At 42.2% G+C, this 19,587-nt stretch overlaps 1 protein-coding gene across 2 annotated transcripts in view; it reads right to left on the bottom strand.

Moving 5' to 3' along the window:
- Positions 1 to 9,305: 9,305 nt before the first annotated feature.
- The window catches only part of snap91a (synaptosome associated protein 91a), a gene marked incomplete at its 3' end in the record, with an annotated part of 35,255 nt that continues 24,973 nt past the window's right edge, over positions 9,306 to 19,587 (bottom strand). The window contains exons 3-10 of one of the 2 annotated variants that reach the window (XM_084356225.1): positions 17,907 to 17,982; positions 16,591 to 16,693; positions 16,005 to 16,098; positions 15,056 to 15,167; positions 14,365 to 14,471; positions 14,228 to 14,269; positions 9,651 to 9,712; positions 9,306 to 9,333 (exon numbers count right to left, since the gene is read on the bottom strand). In XM_084356225.1, the coding sequence (XP_084212351.1) occupies positions 9,321 to 9,333; positions 9,651 to 9,712; positions 14,228 to 14,269; positions 14,365 to 14,471; positions 15,056 to 15,167; positions 16,005 to 16,098; positions 16,591 to 16,693; positions 17,907 to 17,982 (609 nt within the window). Of the gene's footprint in view, positions 9,334 to 9,646; positions 9,713 to 14,227; positions 14,270 to 14,364; positions 14,472 to 15,055; positions 15,168 to 16,004; positions 16,099 to 16,590; positions 16,694 to 17,906; positions 17,983 to 19,587 lie in introns of those variants that run through there. The other variant, XM_084356226.1, reaches the window with a different exon arrangement.

The following is a 19,587-nucleotide window of genomic DNA, read 5'->3' as shown; positions in this document are numbered from 1 at the left end:
TGCAGCAGCAGCAGTGACAGGAGCAGCATCAGCAGCAGGAGCTGGAGATGCAAATGTGTCTAAACAGAGAGAAAGGCAGAGACGGAACACATTAAATTATTCTCACATCTAAATGACTACATTTATCAGTTAAAACCTCACGTCCAAGGGGAGAACGCATTTCACATGCAGCTATTCTGCTTGATCTAAAAGGCTCGCAGACATGCAGAGAAGGAGCAGGAGAAGAAAGCACGCATCCCTGCATCTTAACTGTGTATCCACATCCTTGAAGCGTGCACCCTTTGGAAGTACAGCACTGGTGTGCATGTGCATGCAGACACCAGCACCATGCAAAAAAAATTCATAATAAGTTGAGACTGGCTGCACTCTTCATGAAAAAAGGAAGGGAAAAACAGTGATGCAGGAAAGATAAAGCAGCTTAACTCACCGGTCACGATGTCTCCAACCGGAGCCGGCTCGGGCAAAGGAGAGGGCCCGCGTGAAACAGCAGGAAGGTCTAATATACCAATGCAAGCGAGAGGCAGAGTACGAGAAAGAGGAAAACCGTGGCGGTCGGGGAGCAAAGAAAGGCATTAGCGTGGCAGGTAGAAAGACACGGCGGTAGATAGAAAAGCAGCCACAAGGACAATCCAAGATTTGACGAGTGGGTCACATGCACAGTTCTCATACCACTATGGGGGACAAACCAAGACGTGTGGGGAAAAAAAACAGTTGACAGAGGAGTGGAGGTATGGAAACCAGAAGAGATGAAGAGGTTCCACACACAGAGAAATGGATATCAACTCCTGTACCTGCACCAAAAAGGTCTACGCTAGGAGTGGTAGCAGCTTTGGATTCTGTGGTAGGGCTTTGCTCAGGCATAGAATCAAACATATCTAAGAACAAGGACACACAATCATATGACATTCAGATTTCAAGTCCAGTGCATACAGAATGATGAGTTCAGAAGAGAGATGAGGGAAAGCAGAGAGAGCAGACATTTTGATTATCAAACGGGTAAGCTGCTGTGTATCTGTTCAGTGCAATGCAAACAGTGCAAAAGTTAAAAGGGTATATTACCAAACTTCAGCAGGAAGACTTTCATGTTTGTATCAATTAATTTTGATTATAAGACAATAAATTACTATAGAGTGTATCTGGTTTGTCCCGAATCAGTGAGGTGACGTCACAGATGGGTCCACAGCAACGCCATCAGCTCTGTGAGGCTGTATTTTTTTGTTGATGGGAAAAAAATCAGCCGTATTAAGGTAACTGGTATCCATGAGTGAGTACAGTTTGATGGGGACCCAAATAAAAATCTGGATCTAACTTCTTTTTTTTAAATAAATTGGATTAGGCTTGATTGAATTGAAAGGGGGTTGTTGGGCCTGGGTGGAGATATGCGCTCTGCTGAATGCCATTCTAGTTACAAAATATTGTGCCAATCAATCTTGTAGAAGTCAAGTTATTTCACTATATAAGCGAAAACTTTGACCTGTTGGTGGTGCCAGAGGAAAATTTAGTGGACCACTACAGTCGATATGATTTCTCCTTTGGGGCCACTAAAAAGTTCAAGGCAATCAGTCCAATAGTTTTGGAGCATTTTAGCCTGGGACAAAGTGATGGTCAGACATTTCTGTCTCTTGAGCCAAAATACTTCACAAGTTATGCAGAGTCAAAGGGGTCTGGATCCCATCCCAGCTCACATTTGGCTTTAAATGGGCAGTTTGGACCCAACAATTCAACCTTCATGTCGTCCTGACTGCGGGAGCAAACCGAGCACTCTGCAGAAACCCATAGTAACACAAATTCTGACGTTGAGCAATATTCCCTTTTAACTCAAGTGCATAAGCTACAATACGGCATTCTCAGCTATCAGTATCTAAGACATTGGTCACAAGCAGAAGAAGAAAACAGTTTTCTTCCCTCTACGTTTGGGCAGTCTGTTAGTATAAGGTTAATAATCAAAACAAGTTGAGCCCCCTCTGTTAAGAAGAACAGATAGATTTTCATTTATGTCCCAGGAGATTAAATTTACACTGAGAGTCTGGTCGCCAAACAATGGTTAATGAATTCATTTACGATTAAAATAGCATGCACAAGTGACTATTTCAGTCCTGCAGAGGAGGTCAAGATGCTTGATTAACTTGATTAAATGATCTGTATCTGAGGGGAAGGCATTATGGAAAATAGAAAAACAAATCTGAGATGTAGGGACTGGGCAGGTTATCATCATTGTCACTACTGTCATCATCATCATCATCACTAGCAAGAGCAACAAAGTCATCATTATCACAACCTACATCATCATCATCATCATCATCACCATCATCATCGTCATAATGCAGGGCAATGCAGTGTTAGGCAAAATGAGAGCGAGAGGACATTACCACCAAAGATATCTAGAGTCGGAGCGGCTGCAGACTCTGTGGTGGTGGTGTCGGTGGTGGTTGTGGTGGTAGTGGTGGTTGTGGAAGAAGGGGTGGGGGCAGCGGGGGCAGCGATGGGGGCGACGATGGTCGGCGCCTCACTAGAGGTGGGAGGGGTGATGACGGCGGACGCCGTGTTGGTGGGCCTCATAGCGAACAGGTCCAGCTCTGGAGCAATGTCCCCACTCCCCTCCGTCGTAGCAAAGGGGTCTTCAGGAGAGGCAGCACGGGGGTGGTGTTGAGAAGTTAGGGGGGATTAATGATTAGAGAAGAAGGGAAGGGGTTGGTAGGTGGATGGGGGAGGGGGAGGGGAGGGAGGATTGAGGGTTTGTTAAAGCAACAAACACTGTAAAAAGCATATTTGTGAGGCGAGACACCTCTGAAGCTCCAAATCAGGGTTAGATATAAAGAAAGTAAACCAAGCACACGTCACTCATTAACTTCAGAACTGCATCCACAAGCTACACTGACAGGAAGGACCAACTCTTCAGTAGTTATTAATTGACTACTGTTGGTACAGTCGTGTAGAATAGTCTCTGATTGACTGGCCGGTTGGCCAATTAGTCTTTCATCCTAATTAGCTGTGTGATAATACCAACATGTCAGCACACAAGAGGCTACCTGATTACGCCGCTAGAACGATATAAAAATGAGAAAACAATAACATGCTACTGAGAGTAATAAATACCTAATAAAGGTAATAAAAGAAACCGTTTACTAGCTACTTGACTCAACTGGCCTACCCACAGACCAACAGAAGGTCTTAGATGAGACAGAAGATGCTGTACAGCCCCTTCAGTCATGCTACTAAGGGTGTTTGTCTTTGTATCTGCGCACTTTAGCACACACTGAACCTTTAATAAAATTTGGGGGCTGTTGAAAATATATTTCAGTATATTTTATATATTTTCAGACACATATAGCAACCATTATTATCTCTGTATAAGTCACTTCAAAAGCAAACAAGACCACTACTTGAGCTAAAGCTAAAGTCAGCATGCTAGCATGATCACGATTACTGCCGGTGTGCTAACATGTTGAAGTTTTCAGAATTCACCATCTTAGTTTAGCCTGCTAGCATGTTAACATTGGTAAATCATCACAAAGCACAAGGCACAGCCGAGGCTGATGAATGTCTTTGGTTTTGCAGATATTTTCACCAAAATTCATCAGGGACCCACCGAAGCCTGCAGGATTTATCCTCTGGTGACCGTGAATGTCTGTACAAATGTGTTTGTCAGAGATTAGACAACAATAATTTCAAAGACTATGCCTATTGTTATAACTGACGAGGTAAGCTACCCTATAGGAAGGAGGTCAAATGTGGGCGCAGATTAAAGTTAATGCCAAAACAAGTTAAATAAACTGCAACCATTTGCTTTACAGCTATGGTTAGCATTCTATGCACAAACTACATTTACCATCAAGGAGTATTTTTTATTTATTTAAAAAAAATGTTTTTGCCAAAGAAAAAGACTGAATTAGTTGTTTAAAAAAAAGAAAAGAAAAAATGCTCAACAATGATGAGTATAATCATCATCATCATCATCATCATGATCACCAAGTAGTATCAGGGTTAGGGTATCAAAATAAATGGTATCCTTTCTGAACTGACAGTGTAGTTAATAGCTGTGCTGTGCTTTTTACTGTAGTAACTGGGTGAATATTAGGAGGAGAAGAGTAGTCAAGATGAAGTAGGTGAGGGTCCATGACTGGGGCATTAAAGCAGGATTTGGGGTGAGACAGTAGGCCCTGGGGGCACGCTTGTTCTACTGTCTCCTATGGAAGCAGAAGCAGCTTTAATATAATAAAAGCAATATCAGCTTTCACATCCACACACACACACACATCCACACACACACACTACACGCAAAAAAAGCTGTATTGTCACCCACCAGATCCACCAAATGCATCAGCAGCAGGGCCCGCAGCCACGGCAGCAGGACCGTCTCCTGGGGAAGGTGCAAACGCATCTATGGTATTGCAGACGTAAACAGCCGGAACGCAAACAAAAAACATAACACCCGGGCCAACACACCGACAGACACATGGATGTAAACAAACAAAAAGATGAGTTAACAAATGGAATGGACAGGAAAGAAAAATGAGAGGTCAGCATCAGGAAAAAGCAGAGAATACAAGAAGTATGCAGCCCAGTTACTGCTGATTGTACCATCAGTCACGTGGAGAGTTTTGAAGGGCTGCATAATGCTGCATTCAGTGAGTGCACCACCTGTGCAGGCTCGTGGAATGAGGCACGTTGTCACAAGTTACTTGTACTCTGTGACAAGAGGGGAAATGTCAGGGATGGACGAGGCAAAGTCTGTCTTTGAACAAAGGAACTCAGTTGGCTCTTTTCAGCAGACAATTGGTGCTCAACTGTGCTTGAGGACTGAGGTTAATGTTAAAAAGCCAAAATATATTTAAATAAAATCCAGTTACCCATCATCTTGACATATTAATGAAACTGTTAGTAAGCCATTAGGGAGAGAATCATTAAGGATGATGAAAAGAAAAAGCAAAAAAGCAGCAAATCCCCAAAATACGAGACATAATAACAGATTAATTACACTGCAGTGGGTTTATTGAGGCGAACAAGATTATGAAAAAACTCTCCGATGAATGTTTGAAACACATTAATGTCACAACTCATTAGTGTTTTGTTCCAGTTGTGGAGCGTTGAATAAACCCAGTGAAAAGCTAGTAATTCATTATACTGGCTCGTATTTTTGGGATGTGCCACAAATGACAAATGCCAAACAGTGTGCTTGACATTGTGTCAGCACGTTAGTGTACGAGCTGGATGTTAACACGTTAGAAAGAGGTGACGATATAAAATCATCACGGGTGAGTCACAGCACTGGGGATCAGATACAATATATAAACTAAATATCCACAAATCTTTGAAAAATCCAGAAGGTTTCTAACACTCTCAGTTCTGAAGGTATTTCAAGAATCTATTCCCTCTTTTGGCTTTTCACCTTGCTCAATTTGTGAGCATATTTTCATACCAAATAATGTGCCATATTTTGCTTGTGTTATACAAAAATGCAAAAACAGACACTCACAACTTGAGAAATAGATTAAAAAGCACTCAGCAGACCAAATATTTTTTCATCCAGATGATAAAAAGAGTCTTTTAGGTTTCTGGAAATACTTTCCGAGCAGCAGTGAGTGTTGCTGAACGACCCTCTGAGTTTTTCAAAGATTGCCGGGTGATTAATCTTTTGAAGACTGAATGTGTGGCTCTGTGAATGTTAACACATGAGAGGCACAAACTGGGGTGAAGGTGCCATCTGCTTAATCAAGTGACACAGTTTCTAGCGAGTTTATAACGTTTCTTTGAAATGTTTTTGTTGCATCAAAAAATGCACCTCAAAGTTAGATTCTCGTCAACCTTTATATCTCATAAATGTTGCTTACATCACATAAACGTGTCATCTGATGGGACAAAAGCCTGAAGACTTTTAATGGTTTTGTGATCTGACACTCTTCGTGAATATATTACTGGTTGCAATTAAAAGTGAAGAAGTGATAATCAAATCCTCTATATAGTAACTTTAAACTAAAGGAAACCTATCAGTAAACGATGAAGGGGATTCGGTGCAGACAAGCAGGTAGGCTGCCATGTTGTATTTCCTGGTCTACATCCTATCCTGGGACCAGACTGACCTCCGAACAGGTCGATGTCTGCAGCTGAGGTGGCGATGGGAGCTGAGACAGGCAGTGAGGTGGGTGCTGCAGCGGCCGCAGTGGCGGCAGGAGCGGCAACGGCTGTGGGCGCAGAAGCTGCAGGGGCAGCAGCGGCCGCAGCATCAGCATCAGCATCAGCTTCAGCAGACTCTCCATCCGACAGGAGAGCTTCAGAGGCTTCCTCAGTGGCAGCCGGAGTTGCTACGCGGACAAACCCCGTAATCCAAATGCCACGACCCAGTCACAACCCCCCAAAAGAGAGAAATAGGAGAAAAAAGGAAAGAGGAGGAAGACAGCAGCGTCAAAGAGACAGAAAAATAAAAAAGACAGGCTTAGCAGAGGTGCTAAAGATAGAAAGACAATGAGAAATTTAGGTAGAAAGCCAAGTTGGGTCGTGAAAAGTGAAGTGCCTGCAGGCCTTTCTCATATTCAGTGCTGTCAACAGAGTACTCACCCTCAGCCAGGAGATCTGCACAACAGACAGAGAGGGAGTGAATGAGATCATGAACAGGAAAGATTCAGTGTTAAAATTTAGAAATCTTTCATTTTCAAGCTGCATTATGGAGGACAAGCCAGAAAAAAAGCAGACTTGGAGCAGTGGTAAAGCACAATACTGCTCAAAGCTCCTTAATGTAATTTAGGCTTTGAAAGCCCATTTTTGGACGGGAGCCATCTTCAGGGTATCAGTGGAGATGTGGGGATAAACAGAGGGCATGCCAAAGAGCAACAGCCCATTTAAAATGGAAACGCTCTGTAATTCAAACCACATTGTCCAATAAAAAAAAAACATCAACCAGGGCATCGCTGCTTTAACCTTCTTTAGGGAGTCCTCCAAAAAGAAGACCACAGTTTGTTTCAGCTCATTGACTTCAAATCGGAGGCTATATACTTGATATTACTGCCAACCATTTTCCAAAAGCATATCATAGCTTTTTAAATTGATTTCCTTCTTCCTATCGCTTCCCACTTATTTTACTGTGGTATTAAAATCAGTCTGCAAGGACCTTATCTCACTGTATGCTTTGGGAAAGTTAAAGGGTTTGTAGTTAATGGGATGAAACATGCAAAACATCAGCACGGCCCATTTGAATTTGATGTCATTTAAGTCCATTAAATATGCTCTGTCATTTACTGATATTTTTTGCCCATTCAAGTTTAATACATTTATATTTATTATTCATGTAAGGGCACATGCTAAAGCGGTGTGTATGAGCTACAGCCTCATAAGAGAGATATTGAACATGTAAGGAGTTTGGGATGTGGTGTCTTTTTTTCCCGCTCAGCCCCACAGACTTAACAATGTGATGACATGACACATTTTTTTACAAAAACAAAACCAGTTGTTTGCAGCTCGAAGTGTCCTGTCCCCAGTTTTACAGATGTCTCTTGTATAATGGTAGTCTATGGGGAAAGTCCTTTTTGGGCCGCAGGGGAAATTTATACTGGAATACCGCAAGTGGCCACTGGGCAAACTTAGAAGCAGTGCTGAGCAGTGCCGCCATAGCCACGGCTAAATAATACATTCACTGTAGCAACAGTAGATAAAGGGGGCTGAGCTTGGCGAATAATCAACAACTAAAAGAGCAGAACGTTCTCACCTCCCCATCCAGTCGTGGAGGAAGCAGCTGCAGCGCCCCCTGCTGATGAGGACATGGGGTCTAGATCCAACAAGAAGCCATCGTCAAGCGCACTGAACAGAAAGAGAGGGCGTGTTGACAGAGGGAATCCATTTCTAATGTCATTTCCTTCGCTCGGAGTGGATGTAGCTCAGTTCAAATACTTTTTAATATTGTTGAGTGACTCTTACTTGCTGGCAGGTTTAGCGGCGGCGGGGGCCAGTGCAGTTGGGGTGACTGAGGGCGGAGGAGGTTTGGCAGGCGGCCCTGGGCGAGCAGGGGGCCCGGGAGCCGCGGGCTTGGCCGGTGGAGCTGCAGCGGCCGGTGAGCTGTTGTTGGCTGTAGCATCCTGCTGCAGAGCAAGTTAACATGGTGACCAACACAGTTATGTAAGCTGATGTGATTCAACATCTTTTGGACACATGAATTCACAATGAATCACTACATGTTAACAGTTACGTTAAAAGTGTAATGAAGAATTTGCGTTTTTGAGTTCATACGCTGCTCAGTAAAGATCTGAGTAACTGTGCTTTTACTTTGAAAGGTGCTATAAATAAACAAAGACTGCTATTATTACCACCACATTATGATAATCATGAAGCATAGCTTACCTTAGTAGGCGACCTGCAGAAACAACAATAGCACATGAGTTAAAGAGTTTACTGATGTACATGCTGAAACATAACGGCTGTTACTGGGACGGGAGGCAAAGTGACAGCTTAAATATCACTTTGCTGTTTTTCAGGCAGGCAGCATTTCAAGGCAATTCCATTTAGTAAACATCTGCAATGAATGGATCCACGCTGAACTGCTGAGTAACAGCACGTTGGCCTCAGCGACTCCTCAACAAAGCTCTTCAACATCACAGACAGAAAGCAAGAGCTGAAGGTTTCTGACTGGCATGCGTCTAATGATTTGTAAAAGTCACGCTGAGTGTACAGTAAGATGAATATGTTAGTGATGACATCAGTTAAAAGGCAAAACCTGTCATTGTACAGTATGTTGATTAGGGGTAGACCGATTATCTGTCCGGGCCGATATTTACCATTTTTATGATTATCTTCATCAGTGTTTTCTGTGTCAGATGTCAGATCAGTAATGAATAATCTGAATTTGCTTCCTAAAGTTATCAAATAAATGAAGTGTAGTGAAAGTTTGAAGTAGCAGAAAATGGAAATACTAAGGCAAAGTACCTCCAGATAAGTACAGTACTTGAGTAAATTGCAGTTGGTTACATTCCATCACTGGTTATTCTCGACTAAGATTTTTATTTTTCCGGTAAAGTGTTCCAGTCATCGGTAATATCTCTCCTGGATTACTAATAATCGGAATCGGCCCTGAAAAAACACATATCGGTCGACCCCTAATGTCAGTGACAGCAATGATGCAAATGATGTTCCTCACAAACATGAACACAACGTTCAGTGTGTGTTTTCTATAGACCTGCATCCTGAACAAAATAATGGGTTTGGGTTAGGACAACAATACAAATATCCACTACTTGTTCAGATGTCTTTTCTATAGAATCACTGAGAGTAAATTTATCAGCACAAATGATAAATTTGGTAAATGGTAAAACACTATTGTCATCGACAGAGAATACTTACTTGTCCTCTCTGAGTTGAGTAAAGACAGAGGAAATGACATGTTAAGAGAAGTAACAGAGAACAGTTGGGAGATAGTGTTGACAGAGTCGTCACTGATGTAGCACTGATCAAACAGAACCAGAGAGAGCTGAGAGCACCAGACAAACCCAGGTGCACGTTGGACTGCCAAGCTATCCCGATCCAAAATCACTACAAACTTCAATGGCTTTCGGCATTTCAAGAAACCATGACACTGTATAATAACAGGATTACTGAAGCCTGAGCTCACGGTTGCTGCTGCTAATGATAAAAACGGAAACAGGTTGCAGATATATTGAACTACTTACGGCTTCTTCCCCTCCAGCGTGTTGAGGTGGGTCTCCAGGGACTCCAGAAGACTTTCCGGGGCCTGTGGAGTAATGAAGAGAGAGTGAACCAACAGAGACAAACACATTATCAAGGGTTGGGTTTGGTCAGAGAGGCTGACAGTGCTGATTATACTCAACGGTAGAACACAGTGGACCACACTGTCAAACCAAAACACTGAAGAAGTGGGTTATTTCTATTATTCGAGTTACGTGGTTGTTTCTTTGTGTGTTCTGGTTGATGGTGGTGGTACATCTCCTTGGAAAAATATTGTAAGAAATACCTGACGTCCTTAAAGATGATGGATGTCACCAAACTGAGGTAGGTGCCTTTATTTTGACTACCCTCACACTGTAGGCAGCGTGACAGCGTAAACGTTAGCCAGGTTAGCATGCTTGAAAGGACATCAATTGTTCTTTTTTTACCTTTCCCTCAGTGTTTTATACATGTTCTCGTGCATGCAATAGATCTTAAAAGTTAAAAAAGGACAAAGAAACTGCTCTCTCCCACAGAAAACACTGCTCCTCCTTTGTGACATCACACTATGTCACAGAGTTACACATTTGCATAAGTTATATTATGCCTAGCAGCTACTTTTGCACTTGATTTAGCACATCTGCTCTGTTGTTGTTAGCGATGGTGGGTCAGACGTGTGTGAGCTGACCAATCAGAGCATACTTGGTTTTTGGGCGGGGGGTTCTTAAAGAGACAGGAGCTAAATCAGCGTTTCAGACAGATGGGGAATACAGTGCTGACAGTATGAGAAAACTGATGTGTTTTTTGAACACTGAAGCATGTAAACCTGTTCTAGTAGTAACCCAAAATGAAATTATGAGCCAGAAAATGAACATAATATGTCTCTTTTAATGGTACAGGGTGTGTCCCTCTCCTGATGCACTCATAATCATCTTCCATGTGCAGTTTTTCAGAAGAATCTAATCAACATCGAGTACATTTTACTCCTTTCTCAGAGGCATCAATCTCTGAGCTTCAGCTACCTCATGGTAAATATATCTTTAATTATGATTTGAACTTGAACTGCTATCCAGATGGCATTCAAATTTACATGTAACTGTATCTACATCAACTGCTTGCAAATATGATGCACAATCGTCTACAGTTAAAAAAAAAAGAGGATGCTTTCAAAGATTCTAGTTTGATTTGGGCCTCAAATCTGCATATGGGAACTGGTGCATTTCTCTCCTGAGCTCCTTTGCATCACTTCAGCGCATCTGTCTTGTCAAGCAATTTCTTGAATGCTTCTGCGATGAATAGCATCATAAATAAACCTTCAAAAGTCGAGACGAGGGCTGCTGAGCATCAATATCTTTTGAGTGTCAGCCAAAAAATGTGTGTGTAGCATCAAATTTGGCCTGAAAGTCAGTGCTGAAGCTTTCTCAAGCTTCATTTGCCAACAACTTAGCCAATGTCAAACCACTGTAGTTAGAAATAAAACACAAAATACAGTTATTACAAAACATTTGTCAACTGTTTCATCAGTTAATAATATTGGATGTTTGGTTATACTTTGATCATTTGTATAAATCCATTTGGTACACAGGAAACGGAGGACCAAGAGGGGGATAAAGCAGGATACAAACAGGAACAGAAGACAAAACAATAAAAAGATTTCATCAGCATGCTAACAGAGAGAACAATGCTCCAGCCAGTCACGATGCAAAGCTGCACGCTCAACCAGGCTAAATGGGATCTCATCACCTCCTGACATGCAGTAAAAAGGGAAGTACAATATCCGGTGGGGATTATTATGTGAGGTCAAAGCTAATTCAGCCAGCGGAATAAGTCAATAATTCACTTTCCTTAATTCCCTGCTATATATCCTCGATCTAACCATTTAAAACTGTCTACTCTATTATCCCCAAAACTTTGAGAGACCAACAAGGCAGAGAGGCTGATCATTACTTTGTCTTGGCACTGTCAGGGATGAAAAGACCATTAATCATCCAGAGTGTCTGTCCTCACCACCGAGGACAACGACGGCTGTTCTGCAGACCATGGACGGATAAAACGGCTCTATTACTGAGATGCTTGAACATGCACAGTAGAAGGTCTCATCTGAGGAGGCCAATATAAAAACTGCTGTACCATCTCCCTTTGGATGTGACAGCAACAGGCCTCCAGGCATGAAAATGATCTGATCTGACTGCCATCATTCACTCAAAAACATAGCACGCAAGCTTACATGAGTGATGGCATAACAACATGTCAATAAAGACGGTCAGATGGTAATATTATTCTGTCTTGTCGGTGCTGATGTAATTCCTCCTGGAAGGGATGAGGGCAGAAATTGCTGGGAGTGAGATTAATCCGTTATAGTTCCAGGGATCTGGGAGATTGATCTAGTTCCTCTCCTGGACACATTAATCAAATTTCATCAACCATACAGAATCTCATTTTGAGGACTGACGCCTCTAGATTGGGCTGTGATTAATTATGCTATCCTGCTAATTTATGGCCGAGTGTGATACATTGCACATACTTGTTGTACTATTTTTCTATAAATTCTCTGTAAAAACAACCCTGAATAGTTGAGTCAGTTAATGTGTGAGGTAAAGGACACTACTGTGAAGCTCAGAGCTCAGCTTCATGCTAAAGTGCAACCAGCATGTCAGTAACATTCACATGCTTTCCTAGTTTAAGAGGCTCTAATGGAACCATTTGCCTATTAACAGAGTCAGAAGCTGCAAGACTGTGAGAGAAGAAAGTGTTGAAGAGGAAGAAGACATGAAGAGCAGTTTGAACTGATATTTGTGGGACTAAAGTCTGAACTGAAATAAATCACTAAGAACGCAGAGATGACAATGTTACTCTGCAGGCAGTGCGTCAGAATGTACTGCAGCCTAGCTGGAACATTAATCTGTTGTCTTCTCCTATCTCTACTTCCATTCATCAAAACACACAACTGATGCTTTAAGAACATCGTTGAAGAAGGGAATGATGTTGTGGATTTACCACTAAAGTAAAATTAAAGTAAGTCTATAAAGTAACAGCGGTTTATGGTTCGACATTTTGGGAAAAAGGCCTTTTCACCTTCAGCTGAGAACTAGATAAGAAGAGCAACACAACTCTATGATCTGTATTTTAAACAGAAAGCTACTGTTAGCAGGTGATTAGCTTAGCTTACCGCTAAAGGGACAGTTCACCCCAAAAATCAAAGATACATATTTTTCCTCTTACATGTAGTGCTATTCATCCATCTACATTGTTTTGGTGTGAGTTGCAGAGTTTTGGAGATATTGGCAGTTTCACGTGGGAACTATTTTCTTTCTACTCGTGGACGAAAGGCTCGCTACTAAGCTAACTAGCTGACGTAACAGCTCAGCCCAGGACGACACCATTAATGTTAACATCCATGTCAAATCCATGCACATCCATATGATTGTGCATCATATTTGTCAAGAGCACAAGCCTCCAGTCCAGGAGCAGATGCTTCCTTCTGTTCTGTGATACGGTCGAGTTTGGTGCAGAGAAAATAGTTCCTACGTGCAAATGCTCACAAGAAAGTCAGTAGATTATTTTGAGTAACCGGGTTATGATTTCTGGAAAGAGACATTGCTGTTCAGTTTCTTTTATTTATTTAATCTTGCTAGCATATCAGTAAAGCCTTGACAAGATCTTACACTCCCAAATACTCTTATACTTCACAGTATGTGTGATTCAGTATGATGTGGATCTGTTGTATAGGCCTGCCATTAGCTCTTTGTGGCTTATGAAGCCTGACTTTAATCAGACAGCATTACATCATGCTCTTCATGCAAGTCATCCATACTGCCAGGTCTGAATACGGAGAGAGTTTCCACAACACAACAGGACTAACAGGGTTTCTCATCTTGTGAACCATTTGTATTGGTGATAAAACCAAAAATAATCGTTAAAGTGACTCTGTAGATGTTATGGAAACTCTGCAGCACTGATAACAATCTTCTCTGCCTTTGTACAGTTGTTGAACTAAAACAATGTTTAGCTCAGATGTTTAGCAGCAGGAAACAGCCGCCCGGTCAGCAGCATCGCTCAGCATGTCACAGCTTATCCAACGGCTCTTCCAGTCACATCATCCCACTTCATCACAGCGCCTGATGTCTGTCTGCTGGGTGTGCACTCGCTGTGCAATGTGCTTCAATTCAGTGCACTCAAAGTTCAAGTGTCGACCTTTCCTAAGCTCTCAAAGCTAGCTCTGTGCTCGCTACTCACACGCTCAGCCTGAATGATCAATCTGCATCTCTGGAAGTGAAAAGAGAAGGAGGGGGCACAGGGCCCGTCAAGAAGAAGAGAAGAGGGGTACAGTGCCTCCTTTCTACAACACAGTGTGGCTGTCTGTCAGTGGCTGATTATTATCAAAGAGGAGAAATAATGGTGAACACAGCAGGAGAAAGGAACAGGTAGGGGCTTTAGACATTCACACAACATGCAGTACAGTTAGAAAGAACACAGTGCTGACATGCCCTGTTAGTATTTAGCCCTAAAAACCCTCACAGGTCCAACATTAACAATTTATTGAAAATCAATAAAAGGAAGGATAAGCCTGAGTCAGTCTTACCTGAGTGAGCTCAGGTATGTCGTTTTTGTCTATTCCCACTTGCTGTAAAAGAAGAAAGTGAGATTTAAGTGCAACGGTTACCGAGCAGCACAACACTTATCTGCCAGCCAGTGATTTAATGCGTCTCTGCAGGCTACCTCAGCGATTTTGAAGAACTCAGAAACCCGAGTCATTCGTGTCAGGAACCTCTTGTAGATCTCCAGCCCGTCTTTACACTGGCTTCTCTTCATCTGGAAAAATTTTTCTGGGAACACAGAGATGTGTGAAATATGACTCTTTACCCACTTGATATTATTTGTTTGTCTGTAGAGCCAAAGCCTTATATATCTTACACTACCTCTGTGCCACAGAGCTCCAAAACACAAACGTGAGACAAACCTTTCCGCTGGGAGACATGTTTCTTCAGTACAATGAACTCAGTACACTGTAGTTTATTTTGAGTTGATCCCGCATACACTGTTCTGCTGCTGGAGGTACTCACAAGAGCACCACACCTCCACTAAATGCATCATTTACTCCTGTTGGAGTAATCTTCGCTAGAAAGTAGAGTGCACAGCTGCTTTAGAAAATAACTTCACCTTTCTAGACAATGTATCTGTGACGCATTTTAGATGGGTTTTTTAAGACAGTATCGTAGGAACAAATGGGCTGAGTGCATAAGACATGGTAGGGGGCAGAGTAACACACTGATATTTTGTGTTTTTTTTCGCGGCATTTGTTAAAGAAATACACGTGTAGAACACTCAGCCTTATCCTTTCAGGGCACCTAACTTTCTTCATCGATTTTCCTATAGATCCAGTGAATAAGAGAAAGGAGCGGCGCATTACCTAGCAGGTTAATGATGCCGTCATTGTAGCAGGCGTATAACTTGATCAGATCTTTGAAGAGTAGGAGAAAGCAGGCATTTATCACTGGATTGTCCAGATCCTTGGGATGCACCTACAGACAGAAATAAAAGCCAAGAGGCACAGTGGGGAGAGGATTTTAGAGACAAGCAGACTGGTCACAAAATAAGACAAGATAAGAAAAGAAAAGACAGAACAGAAGTTTATCAATCTCAGGAAATTCTTGTGCCTGAGATCCAAATACATAAATACAATGAGCAATGTAAACATAAAAATAGTGAAACTAAAATAGAAAAAGAACTGTTGGTTTGATCTTGTGTTCGTCATTAGAAGAGGGATATGTGCTGATACGTGGGCATATGTGATGTTTAACATTATACTGTTAACTGGCAATTATGCACTGTAATGTTGCATCGTGTTGCAGAGTAACACAAAGGTCATGCAATGAGTAGTGTAGCAAATGACTTTCTACAGGGAGTAAATATGTAAAGTAATGCCTTCCTTTTAAGAAAGTAACAGGTAATGTGTAATCAATTACTTTTTTGACTGACACCGCAAATGATATAATTAAATCATTTAATTAAAATGACAAACTGTCAGGCAAATTATGTTCCAGGATAGTGCTGATATATCAGACCAGTTAGTGTCTGTAGTCTCAGTGGTATATTTATTTCATAATCTTATATTGCTCACTGAGGGATAAGACAGTTGATATCTACACCACTGATGCACATGTTGTGACATAATTAAATTCAACACTTGTCGCACATGTTACAGGGGCTGTAACTGACAAGTCTTCATACATGCTGCCACAGCGCTAAGCTTTGTTAAACCCAGCTGGCATCTTTTTTTCTCGACTCTGTTTATCCCTAAGCGAATTCAGTAACCTTTACAAAGTGACTTTGTTCCCTATTAGCGAGATGTCACTCACATCAAAATCCAGCAGCGCGTCAATCTGGCTCTGCAGGGTGGGCATTCCTTTCAACAGCTTCTCCACTGTCATGGTCCTCATCACTCCCTCGGCTCTGACACGGAGGAAGAAATGGAGAACGTGAGCATTTAGCAGCAAGACTCAGACTGCCAACACAGAGAGCACCTGTCTTCACCTGTCCTAATACAGTATCAACCTACCTGTCTGATTTCCATTCTCTAGTCTGCATTTATTTTTCAGTGCCAACTTAAGCAGCCAGAGGGACCTTGTGTCTGCCAGCGAAACAGAGCTGTCCACTCTGAGCCTGAGTAATAACCCTCTCTGTATTCATCTCTGCACTCAGTACATGCAGTGGAGCCATGCATTTGACCCAACGCCAGGCCGGAGGTAGCTGAGTCCATCCCACGCACTGACTAACCCCCCGTGGGATGTGCTTTATTCTGATGGATACAGAGGGCAAGTAAGAAGGGGCCACGCTGTTGTCCCGAATAAACTAACAGAGCATTTTAAAAAAAGAATACAAATCAATAATAATGCTGAAATAGTCACGCAGCAGAGCGGTGTCGTGACGAATAAGAAACCGTACCCTTTCTTGACTCGGCCAAAGTCGAAAGCCATCTGTCTGTAGGCGAAGGCCTTCTCGTTCAGATAGCGGCTGTAGCGTCTGATGAACGTGGACATGTCGTAGCCTGAGGGAGACACACTCATACGTAAACACATGCACAGTTTCCAGTGTCAACTCAGTGCAGAGTATTAATAGGATCCTAAACGGCTGACAAGAAAACAACGTTAAAAATGTCTTAAATACAACTGTAAGGAGTAACCTTTGATAGATAAGGGTGAGGAAATGAGTGAGTCATTGACAACCTTTAAAAATAAGAGTTCAACATTTTGGAGAATCCACCTACTTATTTTCTTGCTGAGATGCAAAGATTGAGATCACTCCCTTGTTTGTACGCTGAGCATGATGCTAAAGCCAAGAGGCACTTATCTTAGCACAAAGACTAAGATTAGATGCTGGGAAAAATAGCTATCCTGTCATGCTAAGCTAAGCTAATCACCGGGCTGTAGCTTTATACTGTATTCAACAGACTGATATGAGTGTAGTATCAATCTTCTGTCAACAGCTAAAATATGCACCTACCAGCATCTCTTAAGCTCACTAATTCACTTGTTATATCATTTGCTTAAGCCGTACAGCAAACAATATCCGAAAACAATAATTTGGCTTTTGCAGAGTCAGGCTAGCTGTTTTGCTGAGTTGCTTCTATAGTCTTCATGCTAAGCTAAGCTAATTGCCTGGCTGCAGTTTCATATTGAACAGATGAATATGAGAGTGGTATCAGCTTTCATATAACTCTCTTGTCTCTCTCATATGTGACGTGTAAAGCTAAAGCCAGGAAAAGGTTAGCTTAGCTTAAACAGGGCTAGCCTACTGGAAGCAGGTTGAAACAACTAGCTTGACTGTTGTTTTTATTTGTGGACCAGGAGACTATCAACCATCAAAGCTGTTGAAATCTCTCTAACATGTACAGTTTGGCTTTCTAACCTCTGCAGATACTTGACTCACCCTAGCAGACAAAATGTCCATGACAACAGACTGTGAACACAGTGTTTATCACCATGGGAGACTGCATCAATTACCATGGAGATGGGTTTAATTGAGGGAAGCAGGGCCTGGGAGAGCTGGAACTGGTCAGGCTGGTTGTAACATTCAAGCTCACTTTACTGTTGTTCTACTGTAAATGCTGAAAACATCCATTAAATATAAGTAATAGAGGCAGAGTGGAACCACAGATAAAGGGATGGAAGAAGAACTGGCAGCACATGAGGATGGATCTGGGCTTAAAATGAGGGAGGGCTGGTTTAGCCGAGGATAGGAAGGAAAGAGGCGCCACCCACCGTGGGAGCCGGTTTTGTCCAGGAAGTTGCTGAGGTTGAACAAGGTGTTTCTAGATGCCAGGAACTGCACGAATCTCTGCAAGAAAGGACAAATACACAGGGTTTATCTCTCTGCCAGGCACCAAATGACAAATATGGTGAGTTGCCCGCAGTTTTTGGCAAATTAGTCAGCATTTGGGATGAAAACACAGTGAAACACATTTGGTGTCCTGAATCTGAATGGATACATATGAACAAAACTGATTTGAATTTTAAAAAAAAAGTAATTTTACTAATGGAGAAATGGCCACAGGTTACACCTCACAGTTATGAATAAACACATTATATACCACCAGTCATGGCTCGTTATATTTTCATGATCGTTTTCAAACAGATGGCTCCGTCTCGAAGGCTCTGTTGAGCACTTCCAGCACCCTACCTCAAACCTGTGAAACTGCCTGTAGCAGAGAGTGGCATTAATAAAAGAGGTGTGATGCTATACTTGTATCTCGCTTGAGTGAGTACAGTGGAGAGAAATCCAGAATTAAAGGAGCAATGCTGCAGCCTTCGTAGGGAGTGTGTGAATACCCATCAGACCAGGACCAGGACATATAGCGTAATAGAGACAAATAGGCTCAAAGAGAAACTCACTCCAGCGACACACACACACTCACACACACTGCTGATGTTCATTCAGTGCCTCCATCTACGTAAACACGGGGCATAATAACATGAGTGGAAGGTTAAGAATGAAAAACTCCCCCTGGAGAAATGGTGAGCTACACATTACCTCCCCTCCTCCTTTCATTCTCTCTCTCTCTCTCTCTCTATGGTGTCAGTACTCTCTCTACCACCATCAGGAAAAAACAAAAGCAAAGCTAAAAACAAACAGGTCTCAGGAGACAGGAGGTACATACGTATATTGCCTCGTCAAACTTCTTTTTGTAGCTTACACACATCTACGTCCGCTTTCCCTTTGGGCTTTTGTATGATCATCACACAGATAATAGCACACATGGAAGAAATGAGCTTATATGTGTGCAGAGGGGTCACAGTGCAACACAGCTTACCCCTTCTCCCCTGACACCTGCTGTAGCGACTATAAAACGTTAATGCTATTATCTTCATAGCATTAAATCTCCTCTGCTTTCCATCTAATGCATGCTGGGAAAACAGGCAACCCATCACTCCATGATGCTGAAGAGGAAAATGTAGGTATGGAAGTCAAGTGAATGACTGTCTCACAGTCTCCATCAGCTACAGTATTTTCTCTCTTGCTCTCTCCTGTCAAATCATTCACAACACGTCTCTCACTGGCATTGTTGTTTCAACATGTCTCTCCTTTGTGTCATTTGCAGTTCAGTGGCAGCTTGGCCACTTTGATGGGCTGTGAAGGAGCATCTGCGTATCTCCCTGAGCGATCCCCTGGTGCACATTCAGAGCTATTGTCTTTCTTCAGCTGTCAGGACATAAACTGGGTCAGGGGGTCATGACCAGGAGGCAGAAGGCCAGTCCCTCTGCAAATGCCACAAATGCTGTTGAGGCCAAAATGTACAAGTTTGGGTTAAAACTAAAAATGTAAAGGGTATTGTGCAGAGAAGAAGTGAAGTAATGATGATAAATCCTGAGGTAAACTATAAAAATGCATGCAAAATCATAAGCTGTCATTATATTGTCTTTCTATATGTCGTAATGAAGAGTC

This window comes from Pagrus pagrus (genome assembly GCF_965226575.1).
Source record: "Pagrus pagrus genome assembly, chromosome: 7".
Classification (NCBI taxonomy): domain Eukaryota; kingdom Metazoa; phylum Chordata; class Actinopteri; order Spariformes; family Sparidae; genus Pagrus; species Pagrus pagrus.
The sequence above is the reverse complement of the archived record's forward strand: the minus strand, read 5'-3'. Positions and strand labels throughout refer to the sequence as shown.